The sequence below is a fragment of the Aotus nancymaae genome, unplaced genomic scaffold (assembly GCF_030222135.1).
Source record: "Aotus nancymaae isolate 86718 unplaced genomic scaffold, 86718_ANA_hifiasm-v0.15.2.pri h1tg000108l, whole genome shotgun sequence".
NCBI classification, from domain to species: Eukaryota; Metazoa; Chordata; class Mammalia; order Primates; family Aotidae; genus Aotus; species Aotus nancymaae.
The window spans coordinates 518,895-530,959 of record NW_026988523.1 but is presented as its reverse complement, the minus strand read 5'-3'; the positions used below and the strand labels follow the sequence as shown (position 1 = coordinate 530,959).

The following is a 12,065-nucleotide window of genomic DNA, read 5'->3' as shown; positions in this document are numbered from 1 at the left end:
TTCTATGCAGATTGTCTAACAATAACCTAAGGTTATTTTCCACTTAGTTTATATTTTGTTTGTTAAAGGAATAAGTCTAACCAGGTATGAATATATTGAATTCACAAATCCTATCCCATTCCTTTATACTTACTTGCAGCCTGACAATGAAATCGAAATCCTCGTGGAATTTCACCTATAATACAAAACATCTAATTGAGAAGCAGAAATTCCAAAAGTTCTCTAGTAGTGCTACAGTAATACTTTATAGGATGACCAAGTTATAACACAGAAAGGTAATTTTTATTACGTGAAAATACAAAGGATTAAACTTGTATAGGGTTTATTTTTAACCAAAGGCTGTTGGTTTGAAATAACTTGAAGAATTTGGTATATTGTCTAAGCTACTTTTAAAAGTAAGTTACTCCTTACAGAGAAAGAAATGCTAGATAAAGAAAGCATGTGTCAAAAGAGTTTTAGGGTTAGGGTCCATGAATGGGCTTCAGGGGGTCATAAAGGCGTTGATACAGCAAGGTTTGTATGCATTTCTCAGAGGAAAAAATAGTCCCCGATTCTATCTTTTAAATATCTTACAACCCATGTGGGGAACAGCAGTTCTTTGACTTGCTCTAAGTAGCAACACTCAACAATTGTGAGTAGGATGATTAATGTTTTTGTCCTCTAAAAATGAGGAGGAAAAAGTGCTGGGATTCCTAATTAATTTTAAAGTAATTGACAAAACTGAAAATGAAGTCACTTCCCCAATCTCTTCTCCCTATATATTTTTCTTACTTACATTCAAGGATATAAAATTCTATGTCTTCATATTTTGTTTTTTATTGGGATGGAGCTGTAGGAAGAAGAGATGCTAATAATATCTGAGAGCTGATTAAGTATTAGGCTATTTCCATATTTCTCACCTATTCCTTAGAACAAACAACCCTCCAATAGGTATTATCCCCACTCTACAGATGAGCTAATAGGTTCAGAGAGGTTAAATAATTTCCTCAAGTTTACAAAGCAACAGCAGCTTAAAAAGCTAGTCACTACTGAGGTGAAGGATGAGGCAGAGAAAGAAAAGACCATGGCATACACAGCTTTCAGAAAGTCCCAAGATGTGAGGCCACAGGTAGGTGAAGAGCAGGCTATGAACTGTTCAAATAGTCTATCTGAACAACACTGGTTTTAATGGTAACTTGAGGTTAAAAGCCTAAACCAAAAAAAACCCTGTGTCAACACCTAATTTCTGTCAGTTTTTCAGTAAGAATTATAAAGTCTTGTTTTCAGGATTAAAAAAAAACATGCACTTTTAAGATCTAGCATCTACTCTAACTGACTACTTACCAGGATTTATAAAACTGTGGAAATCTGCCATAATACCATCTTGGAGAGAATATTTAACACAGCCAATTTCACAAGGGAGGAAGCGCTGTTCACAATGAGGAGGTAGCTCGCCATGGCTAAAAATGTTCAAAAAATAAAAAATGCCTCCAAGGAAAGCTAAAAAAAAAATGGTGAGATAAAATGAACAAATGAATGTCTCAAATTTATCTCTTCCACAAAAGCCTCTTTAGTTCAAGAGAAATAAATGTTTTAGAACAATTTTCTTTTTGTTCCTATATTCCTAAATGAGCTGGAAAAGAGAAAACTAATCAGCTATACCAAATAAAGAAATAAAAATTTTTATAATTACACTTATCAAGGATTAAAGTAACCACTCTTTGCATGAAGCAACAAAATTATTCTAACTTGCAGCCAGCTCTACATAATTCGGCCATACATGAGCCCCGAATCTCAGGAATGACATAAGAGCTGTGACCCTTATTCAACAAATAGGTTTGAAATGAAGTTGAGCAGAATCAATGTAGAAAGGTTGTTAATATAAATCATGAACAATTTAGTTCATTCTTTTTTCACTTTTCACCAATACATGTAAGACCACCTATAAATCTTCCAAAGGAATAAAGGAATGTGAGAATGTGTGAATTGTTATTTACCAAGATAGGCCACATTTAAGACTGTTAAAAGTTTATTAGTGTTCAACAAAGGCAGAACACAATTAAGAAAAACAGCCACAAGGAATAGCAAGGATCCTTATTAACTATGTTCTCTTCTTGGCAGGTTCCACAATTCATTTGTATCTTTATAACTCCCCTCTACCACTCAGGATTTATAAAACTTTTATTCTCAGTTAACAATAATAATAAAATATATATATGAGGTGAAATGTAGTTTTGATACATGTATACATTGTGGAATGATTAAGGCAAGCTCATTAACATATCTATCACCTCACTTTCTTGTGGTGTGAATATGTAAAACCTACTCTTACCAATTCTGAAACATACATTAACTGTAGTCATCATACTGTAGAATAGATCTGAAAACCTCATTCCACCTGCTTACTTTTGTTTTTAACTTGTGTATTTAAGTGTCCCATTATAAATAAGTCTAAAAAATACCTATGTTTAACAACATATGAAGTGGTAGAAACAGAGAGACCAGATTATTGTTCAAAAAAAAAAAAAACAAAAAAAAAACTCTCTTGTTTTAGTTCAACAAATTACCTGATCTTTTATAACGTCAGAACCATAATATTTAACACTTGTAGTTAATTACTTTGAAATGGAGGATCAAAATGAACAGAAAACATTTTTACTGACAAATACAGTGTTTTGGGCACTCAAATTTATCCAAGCAAAATATTTCAGGATTACGCTACCTTGCTCACTTTTTAAAGACAAAGTTGACATATCTGGAGGTGAAACATTCTGCTTTGGTACAAGCATGCCTGGCCTCCCCAGTGGTGTGAAAACAGGTTTCTAAAGAGGAAGAGAATGATTGGCCACGTAAACTCTTTCTGGGCACTTTAGACCATATATTAAAATTTAGCTAAACAACTGCAAAACCACCTATAGATTACCAAGGTCAATGAATCCAATGAATAAATGTATCTGTCAATAATACCAACACCCAAAGGCAGAATAACAAATCTATAAATGTTTTGAATCAGAAGGGGAATGGTAAATAACCAATACCACTATTACTGAAAGCCATTTTGCCCACTACTGATTATCCATGTTAATCATCCTGAGTCACTTACTATATGCCAGGTCAGTGACCAAAAGCATACTATTCCCCAAATTACTTTAATATTGTTTGTAAAGTCAAAAACAGATTATGTTGCCTCTAACTCTCACATAAGGTACACATATACCACAGCTTACGTTTTGAGGGAAGGTATCTTGTAAGAACAAAGCTTGCAAGTATAGCTTTACTCATAAATCTACAAAATAAAAGTATCTCTTGAATTTCAATCCAATGTGGACAGTTTAAGAATGGAATTTTACCATGTAAGAATGGAAAAAACAAAGGGGGGGTGTGACCAACAATTACCTTGCATTTTCCTGAAACAAATCAACAGGAAAACAAATTTTATTTAGTACTTTAACATTTTACTACATAGAAATTTACCCAAATAAACTTTATTCAATTTTTTTTTTTTTTTGAGACAGAGTCTTGCTCTTTCGAATAGGCTGGAGTAGAGTGGCGCGACCTCAGCTCACCACAACCTCTGCATCCCGGATTCAAGCGATTCTCCCATCTCAGCCTCCTGAGTAGCTGGGACTACAGGCGCCTGCAACCACTCCCGGCTTTTTTTATTTTTAATTTATTTTTCTTTGCCCCACCACTCCCTGCCCCCACAGTTTTTAATTTTTAACAGAGACGGGGTTTCCCCATGTTGGCCAGGCCAGTCTCAAACTCCTGACCTCAAGTGATCCGCTCACCTCTACCTCCCAAAGTGCTGGGATTACAGGCGTGAGCCACTGCGCCCGGCCTATTCAACTCTGTAAAACATACACACATACACCAACTAATCCAAGTCCTGTTATTCCAACATTTTAAACACAGCAGCTAGCTTTGTTTCAGGTGTCATTTTAAAAGAATGGTATATTTTGCTAAAGGAAAACAAAAAGAATAATCTAAACTACTTGTAACACCCCTCTGCCCCCACATCCCCGCCCAGGCTCATTAATCACAGAAAAGTTGAAAGGGACACCTTGATATCATCTAGTATAACCCCTAGATGTTACATTCCCATTACTGATCAAAGCGTATTGTCTGCGGGTTTCCTAACTGCAACTCCCCAGGCCTCTCACCACCAAATGCCACCAATGTGTGCATGCCCTAGTTATGGAGTCTGCAGGGTTTTTTTTAACAGGCATTCTGACACCAGGGGAAAAGAAGAACGTCGTCCTCAAAGTAACCGAATCCCCAAAGCAGTCTACCCTTGACATTCACTCACTCACTCATCCAGCCTTTATTGAATACGCCCACGTGCCAGGCAGATGGCTGCTCTGCTCTTGCTCACTTTACCTGCTTCTCTGAAGGTCCAGAGGCCCTTCCCTGAGCGGCTCTCCACTCTCGAGCCATCTCTGCGTATTTCTCCTTTTCTTCCTCCCTCAGAAGCTTTTGGAGATCGAAAAGGTAAAGAAGAGAAGCAGCCGTGAGGCTCGAGTGCTCTGGGGCCCCCAGGCAGATGCCCGGACATTACAGGGAGGTGGTTCCGGCGTTGCTTTGCCCAGGGCCACACACGGGGGCTTTCCGCTTCCGCTGGCAGGGCCAAGCCGCCTGACCTCCTCGAGGCCTTCCGCCCTCCCGCGTCACCCTCCAGCTTGCCCAACTGCCCCGCCCAGCCCTCTCACTCCGCTGCGGCCTTACCGCCCAGTCTGCGGAGCAGTAGGGGACGGCATCGGCGACGCGAGCCACACGTAGACCTCGCCGTCGTAGTTCGGGGATCTTCTCCTGCACGAAGAAATAGTAAGCATTCCGGCTGGCCTTCCGGTTCGGCATGGCAGCGAGGTCAGGACTCCGGGCCTCAACCAGCACCACCCGCCAGCGCCCTCGCCGGGCGCCCGCCCTAAGTAACCGAGGTAGGCGCCTGCGCACGCAGCCCGCAACGCTCGGCCAATCAGGACGCAGCGCGCAGTCGCATTGCCCCGCTGCGGGACAAACAGCCTGAGACTGGAAGATTCCGGCTCGTGCCGCTTTGCGGGTGAGGTGGGGGGGAGAGCGAGGGCGTAGGCGCCGAGCGCTTTGATTGGCTGGGTGCGTGGTAGGCGGAGGCATTGTCCCGTGGGAGGCCTGGAGCAATTTTTGTACATTATTGCGTAATGTGCGACAAAATAGGTAGAGAAGAAGAGCTGCGGGTGCTTCCCCGTTTTACTGCTACAAACGGGCAGCTTTGTGCCAAGCACGGTGAAAAGTGTCGAGTGAGGACATGATGAGGAACCGGGGCCGTGAGGTCCTCCTTGTCCTCAAGTTTACAATCGAAAGAGGGGAGAGGATGACAAAAACCAGTGAAAACAAAAGCGAATATTTTAAAAGTCCATTTTAAAATAAGGGTTAGAAAGAAACATGCAGGAAGAGGTTGAGATTTAAAATATCCTTGAATAAAGTTTTATAGATTTCCTCATAAAGTCTGTCAGTTTTATTCCTAAGTAACAATATTTTTTGAGTTTTTATGAAAAATTTCTTTTTAAAAATGTATTTTCTAATTGGTTACTGCTGATGTCTAGAGAAGGTATTGATTTTAGTGTTGGTCCTGTGTATTTAATCATACTACTGATCTCTCGCATTAGTTTAAATCGTGCTAATTGGTTCTCTTAGTTTTCTAGTTAAGTTTTCCAGAGAAAATTCCTTTCTCGGCTCAGATTTCTAAGTGTGTGTATACGTGGTGTATCCATATGTTTTAAAATCAAGAATGGCAATTGAACATTTGCTAAATTTCTGGATCTTTTCAGGTAATTACACAGTTTTATTTTTATTTTTTTGAGACAGGGTCTCACTGTGTCACCCAGGCTGCAGTGCAGTGGCACAATCTCGGCTCACTGCAACCTAGACCTCCTGGGCTCAAGTGGGACCTCCCACCTCAGCCTCCCAAGTAGTTGGGGCTACAGGTGCACACCACCACGCCCTGGTGACTTTTCTGTTTTTTTGTAGAGATGAGGTATCCCTAAGTTGCCCAGGTTGGTCTCAAACTTCTGGGCTCAAGCGATCTGCCTGCCTAGACCTCCCAGAGTGCTGGGATTACAAGCGTAAACTACTGCACTGGGCCTAATTGCCTAATTTGTTAACATAAAGAATATTGCTAGATTTTTCTAATGTTGATGCATCCTGCCATTCCTAGTATAAACTATTGCTGATCATGAGGCTTTGCTTATTTTTTTAAAAAAACATAATACAGAATTTTGGCTTCCTTGATTGTAGTAATATTGAACTGTATAGATTTTGTGGTATTTTCCTTACCAAATATTGGTATCAGGGTTGTGTTCAGATGGAATAATAGATGGGAATTATCTATTCCTTGACAGTTTGGTAGAGCTTATTAGTAAAACTCTCTGATCCTGTTACACCTTTGGAGGGGAATTCACCTTTAACTACCATTTCAATATCTTTTGTATGGTTTATAGTCTTCTCAGTTTTCCTAGTTTTCTTCACCTAATTTTTATAATTATATTTTCCTAGAAAAAGTTTCTATCTCAATTAGATTTTTCTAGTGTATTGGTATAAAATTTGGCAAGGATCTGAAGCAGCTGGAACTTTCATACCTTATTGGTGGGACAACTGCCTGAGTTTCTTTTACTACCATAGGACCCAGCAATTCCATTCTTCTAGGAAAATGAAAATATATATCCACAAAGCCTTCTACATGAAATTTCACAGTAGCACTATTCATAAGAGCTCCAAGCTGGACAACCCAAATGTTCATCAACAGGTGAACCGATAAATTATGCGTTCAAATAGTAGATACTACTTGAAGTATTGATATTCGACATGGATGAATTTGGAATTTTGTTGAGTGAAGAAAGGCATACATAAAAGTATACATATGATGTGATTCAGTGTATACAAAACTTGAGAAAAGGTACAACTGTAGGCTCCAGATCAGCAGTTACCTGGAGCCAGGAGGTGGGGAGAGGAGATTGAGAACTGACACAGGGAACCTTCTGGGTTGTCAGAAATGTTCTCTACCTTAATTGTGGTGATGGTGGCTATTAGTAGTATATATTTGTCAATATTCATCAAACTATGGACTTAAAATATGTGCAATTCATTGTGCCTAAGTTATAGTTCAATAAAGTTGACTTTAAAAAACAAAAGAATTGGGCCGGGCGCGGTGGCTCACGCCTGTAATCCCAGCACTTTGGGAGGCCGAGGTGGGTGGATCACGAGGTCAAGAGATCGAGACCATCCTGGTCAACACGGTGAAACCCCGTCTCTACTAAAAATACAAAAAATTAGCTGGGCATGGTGGCGCGTGCCTGTAATCCCAGCTACTCAGGAGGCTGAGGCAGGAGAATTGCCTGAACCCAGGACGCGGAGGTTGCGGTGAGCCGAGATCGCGCCATTGCACTCCAGCCTGGGTAACAAGAGCGAAACTCTGTCTCAAAAAAAAAAAAAAGAACTATTAGCATAAAAATAAATGTAACATTTGATTGTAACTTTAAACACATACACACACACCCCCCCCTCTTGTCCCCTTCCTTTTCATCCCTAATATTATTTATGTTTTCCAGGTTGTTTTCCTTAATACTTGCCAAATTTTGTTTATTTTATTGATCTTTTAAAAATACTTTTGATTGTATTGATCCACTTTACAGTTTTTCTTTCCCTTTTCCCACATTTCTGCCTTAAGTTTATTAATTCCTTCTTTCTACTTACTTCAGACTGTTTTGTGTTTCTTTTTTGTTTGTTTCTTGAATAAAAAGCTTTGTTCGATTCTTTTTCTTGCCTGTTTATTATGTTTCTAATTTTTCCCTTCTCTGCATTTGCTGGAGTGCTCAGTATTTTTTGCTGTAGTTTCTTTTCCACTGGTTTTAAACTTATACATTCTACTTTTCTTCATTCTGTTGTTACCCATAAATTTTAGTGTACTTGTTTTAAAACTTATATTTTTATCACAACTTTTACAGCTAATACGTATCATATCCCCTCTTCCGAAATAGCCAAGAAGCTTAGCAAATTACTACTTCTTCCCACTCAGACTTCCACTCCACCCACCACCATCCCACTCTGTCTCCCACATTGGTATCATCTGGGATTTTAGTTTCACGTTGCCTTTTTTAAAAGACATTTAGATATGACTGAAGTATAATAAACACAATATATCTAAAGTGTACAATTTGTTGAATTTAGACATATGTATACACCTGTGTAACCATCACTGCCATTAAGATGATGAACATATTCATGCTTGCCTTGGCAGCACATGTTCTAAAATTGAACATATCCATCCCCCAAAGTTTCCTCACCCACTCCTTTAGGATGCTTGAAGTTGCCCATGGCTTACTGATGCTTTGTTCATTTTTTCCCTTCAGTCTTTTTTCTCTCTTTCATTTTGCATAGTGTCCACTGCTGTCTTTGTATTTACTAATGTTTTCTTTTGTGATGTTAATCTGCATTAATCCCATCCAGTGTATTTTTCATATCGGATTATTTATTTTCATCTCTAGAAGTTGATTGGGTCTTTAAAAAAAATCTAGAAATCTTTAAGCATATTTCTACTTAACATCGTCTGTCCTTCCTCTACATTTTTAAACATAGAATACAGTTGAAACATGTAATATAATTATAATAATCATTAATTCTTGTCTACTCATTCTATTATCTGTTTCTTTTCTGGGTCTGTTTCTACTGATTGATGTTTCCCCTTACAGGTTTTATTGTCCTGCTTCTTTGCATGTTTGGTAATATTTGATTGAATGCTGGTAATTGTAAATTTTACCCTGTTTAATACTGCATATTTCTATATTCTTATAAATATTCTTGGGCTTTGTTCTGGGACACAGTTCTGTTACTTGGAAACAGTTTGAGGCTGGTTTTCACTCCTTTTAGGCTTGATTTTCTGCTCTGTTATTTGAGATCAGAGCAATCTTTAAAGCTAATTTTCTTCTCTACTGATATAACATCTTTTTGAGTACTGTACTTGATATTCCATGGAATCTGGAGCCAAATTCCACTTTGGCTGATGGGAATACAAACTATTTCTAGTCCTATGTGAATTCCAAGGATGCTTACTTGTAATCCTTTCAGGTTGTTCTTTCTTTGGCTCTGTATAGTTTCTTCCCACACTTGCACTGATCAGTATTCAGCTCAAGCTTCAAGGGAGATCCTTACCACATCTCCAGAGCTTTCTTTTTTTTCTTCTTCTTCTTCTTTTTTTTTTTTTGTCATTATGCTGTTCCCTTGTTTCTGGTACTCTGCCCTGCAAACTCTACCCACTGTGGCATACCTAAACACGCAACTCCATCTGCTCAACCCAGGGAGACTCTACTGGGCTCTGCCCAGGTAACCCATTTTGATATTGCTTTCCGATACTCTCTCCAGGCAGCTGCCTGTGGTAATCACAGAGCTCACCTTGTTTGGTGCTGTTCTTTAAGGGATTACTCATCTCTGCTCCCTGATGTCCAGTGCCTGGAAACATTGTTTCATATGTTTTGACCAGTTTATTAGGTTGGTGCAAAAGCAATTGCAGTTTTGTTTCAGGGTGCTGAATACATTCATTTCCTGTTACTTCACCTTGGGCAAGATGGCTTTTTCATATTTTAACATTTTTAAAACCATATTTAGATTTAACTACTGAATTTCTATATAGGTGATCAGCGAAAACCTCTGTGAGGAGCAGGTGACTTTTATAATGAGAAAGGATGGAAGGAATAGAGATAATCATGTGAAGAATTGAAAAAAGAGAGTTCTAGACAGAGGGAATAGTATGTGTAAAAGCCTCAGGTGATAAAGTATTGGGTGTCTTCAGAACAGAGGGAAGACTAGTTGTTAGTGTTGCTGTACTGTATCCTGTCAAGCAGAGAATGGTGCCTGCCGAGGTTGGAGTGATCAACAGGGATTTGGGATTGACCGTGACCATTTAAGGGGTTCAAGTATTGCTCTAAGTACATCGATGTTCATTTAGGGAGTTATTTTATATTTCTTTATTTATTTTCGAGATGGAGTCTCACTCTGTAGCCCAGGCTGGAGTGCAGTGGCGGGATCTTGGCTCACTGTAACCTCCGCCTCCCAGGTCCTGCTTCAAGTAATTCTCCTGCCTCAGCCTCCCTAGTAGATGGGATTAAAGGTGCGAGCCACCATACCCAGCTAATTTTTGTATTTTTTAGTAGAGATGGGGTTTCACCATGTTGGCCAGTCTGGTCTTGAACTCCTGACCTCGTGATCCACCTGCCTCGGCCTCCCAAAGTGCTGGGATTACAGGTGTGAGCCATTGTGCCCGGCCCATTTATTTTTAATTGAGACATAAAATAGTGTATATTTATTGTGTACAACATGTTTTGAAATATGTGTATGTTGTGGAATGGCTAAATTTAATGAACTAACATATGCAATACTTCACATACTTATACTTTTTTTGTGGTGAGAACACTTGAAGTCTACTCTATTTAAGGGTTTTAAAAAACATGTCATGTTTTCTATTTGGAGAAAGGGTTCAAAGCAATAAGAATGGGCATGGTGAGACCAGTTAGGAAGCTCCTTCAGGAGTCCATGTGAGTGATGATGGCAACCTCGAACAGAAAAGAAAGGCTGTGCTGAAATTGTATTTTAGGAAAAATAGAACTAGCTTACGGATTGGTTGTGGGAGTAAGAAAAAAGGAGGAGTCCTAGGATTTTGGCTTCAGTAACCCACTGGCAAACAGTGCTTTTACTAAAATAGGGAGGACTTTGGGGCAGAGGGAGCCAGTGCTAATACCAAGTGCTAATTCCAAGGTCCAAAGCCAAAGCTGCCAACTCCCAATAATTTATATTATCTGCTCCTCTCCTTTTTTTTTTTTTTTTTTTTTTTGAGACAGGATCTCACTCTGTCACCCAGGCTGGAGTGCAGTGGCATAATCCCAACTAACTGCAGCCTCAGTCCTGTGGGCTCAAGTGATCCTCCCACCTCAGTCTCTCAAGTAGCTGGGACTACAGGTGTGTGCCACCATGAGTAGCTGGGACTACAGGTGTGTTCCACCGTGCCCAGCTAATTTTTGTATTTTTTGTAGAGACTGGGTTTCACCATGTTGCCCAGTCTGGTTTCAAACTTCTGGGCTCAAGTGATCTGCCTGCCTCAGCTTCCCAAAGTGCTGGGATTACAGGTGTGAGCCACTGCTCCTCTCCTTCTTTGATAAAATTGATTTTTTTTCTTTTTTCTTTTATTTTTTTGTTGAGTCAGAGTCTTGCTCTGTTGCCCAGGCTGGAGTACAATGGCGTAATCTCACCTCACTGCAACCTCCGTCTCCCAGGTTCAAGCGATTCTCCTGCCTCAGCCTCCCAAGTAGCTAGGATTACAGATGCACACTAGCACATCTGGCTAATTTTTGTATTTTTAGTAGAGGCTGGGTTTCACCATGTTGGTCAGGCTGGTCTCAAACTCCTGACTTTGTGATCCGCCCACCTCAGCCTCTCAAAGTGCTGGGATTACAGGCATGAGCCACTGTGCCCAGTCTGATAAAACTGTTTTTTTTTTTTCCATTTTACTTAAGTCCTATATAAACAGAACAGCTTTCTCCACTTTCCAACCAGACTGATTTTTTTTCTCTTCAGAAATTCTAAAGGGTGGCAGGTTTGGGTTGAAGTATGTGGAGGGGGTGGATGAAGAGTTCTATTATGGACATGTTCATTTTGAGATGCCTACTATATATTCAAATAGAGATGTCAAGTAGGCAACTGACCATGTAAGTCTGGAGTTCTGGGCTTGAGAAAGAATTCAGAAGTAAGCCACATAAAGATGGCATTTAAATTCATGAACTAGATGAGATCACTAAGGAGAGAGTTAAGAGAGAGAGAAAAAGGATCCAGGATGGAGTCCTGAGGAACTCTAGCATTTACGAGCCAGAGAAGGAAGACCTAATAAAGATGACTGAGAAGAACATGTGAAAAAGTAGGAAGAAAGGCAGAAAAACTAAGAGAGGGGAGTGATTTCAGTATCGAGTGGTTCATTTATTCAATAGATATTTATTCAGAACCTACTGAATACCAGTCTCTATTTTAAGCACAAGAATGGATTGAATAGAACAAAGCTTATAATAGAAAAA

General features: G+C 39.6%; 1 protein-coding gene across 4 annotated transcripts in view; it reads right to left on the bottom strand.

Moving 5' to 3' along the window:
• MAEL (maelstrom spermatogenic transposon silencer) overlaps window positions 1–12,065 on the bottom strand; it is an 86,725-nt gene that overhangs the window by 67,167 nt on the left and 7,493 nt on the right. For 3 of the 4 annotated variants that reach the window (XM_012444571.2, XM_012444569.1, XM_012444568.2), the window contains exons 1-5: window positions 4,702–4,833; window positions 4,357–4,449; window positions 2,702–2,801; window positions 1,324–1,479; window positions 134–175 (exon numbers count right to left, since the gene is read on the bottom strand). In XM_012444571.2, the coding sequence (XP_012299994.1) occupies window positions 134–175; window positions 1,324–1,479; window positions 2,702–2,801; window positions 4,357–4,449; window positions 4,702–4,833 (523 nt within the window). Of the gene's footprint in view, window positions 1–133; window positions 176–1,323; window positions 1,480–2,701; window positions 2,802–4,356; window positions 4,450–4,701; window positions 4,834–12,065 lie in introns of those variants that run through there. The other variant, XM_012444570.2, reaches the window with a different exon arrangement.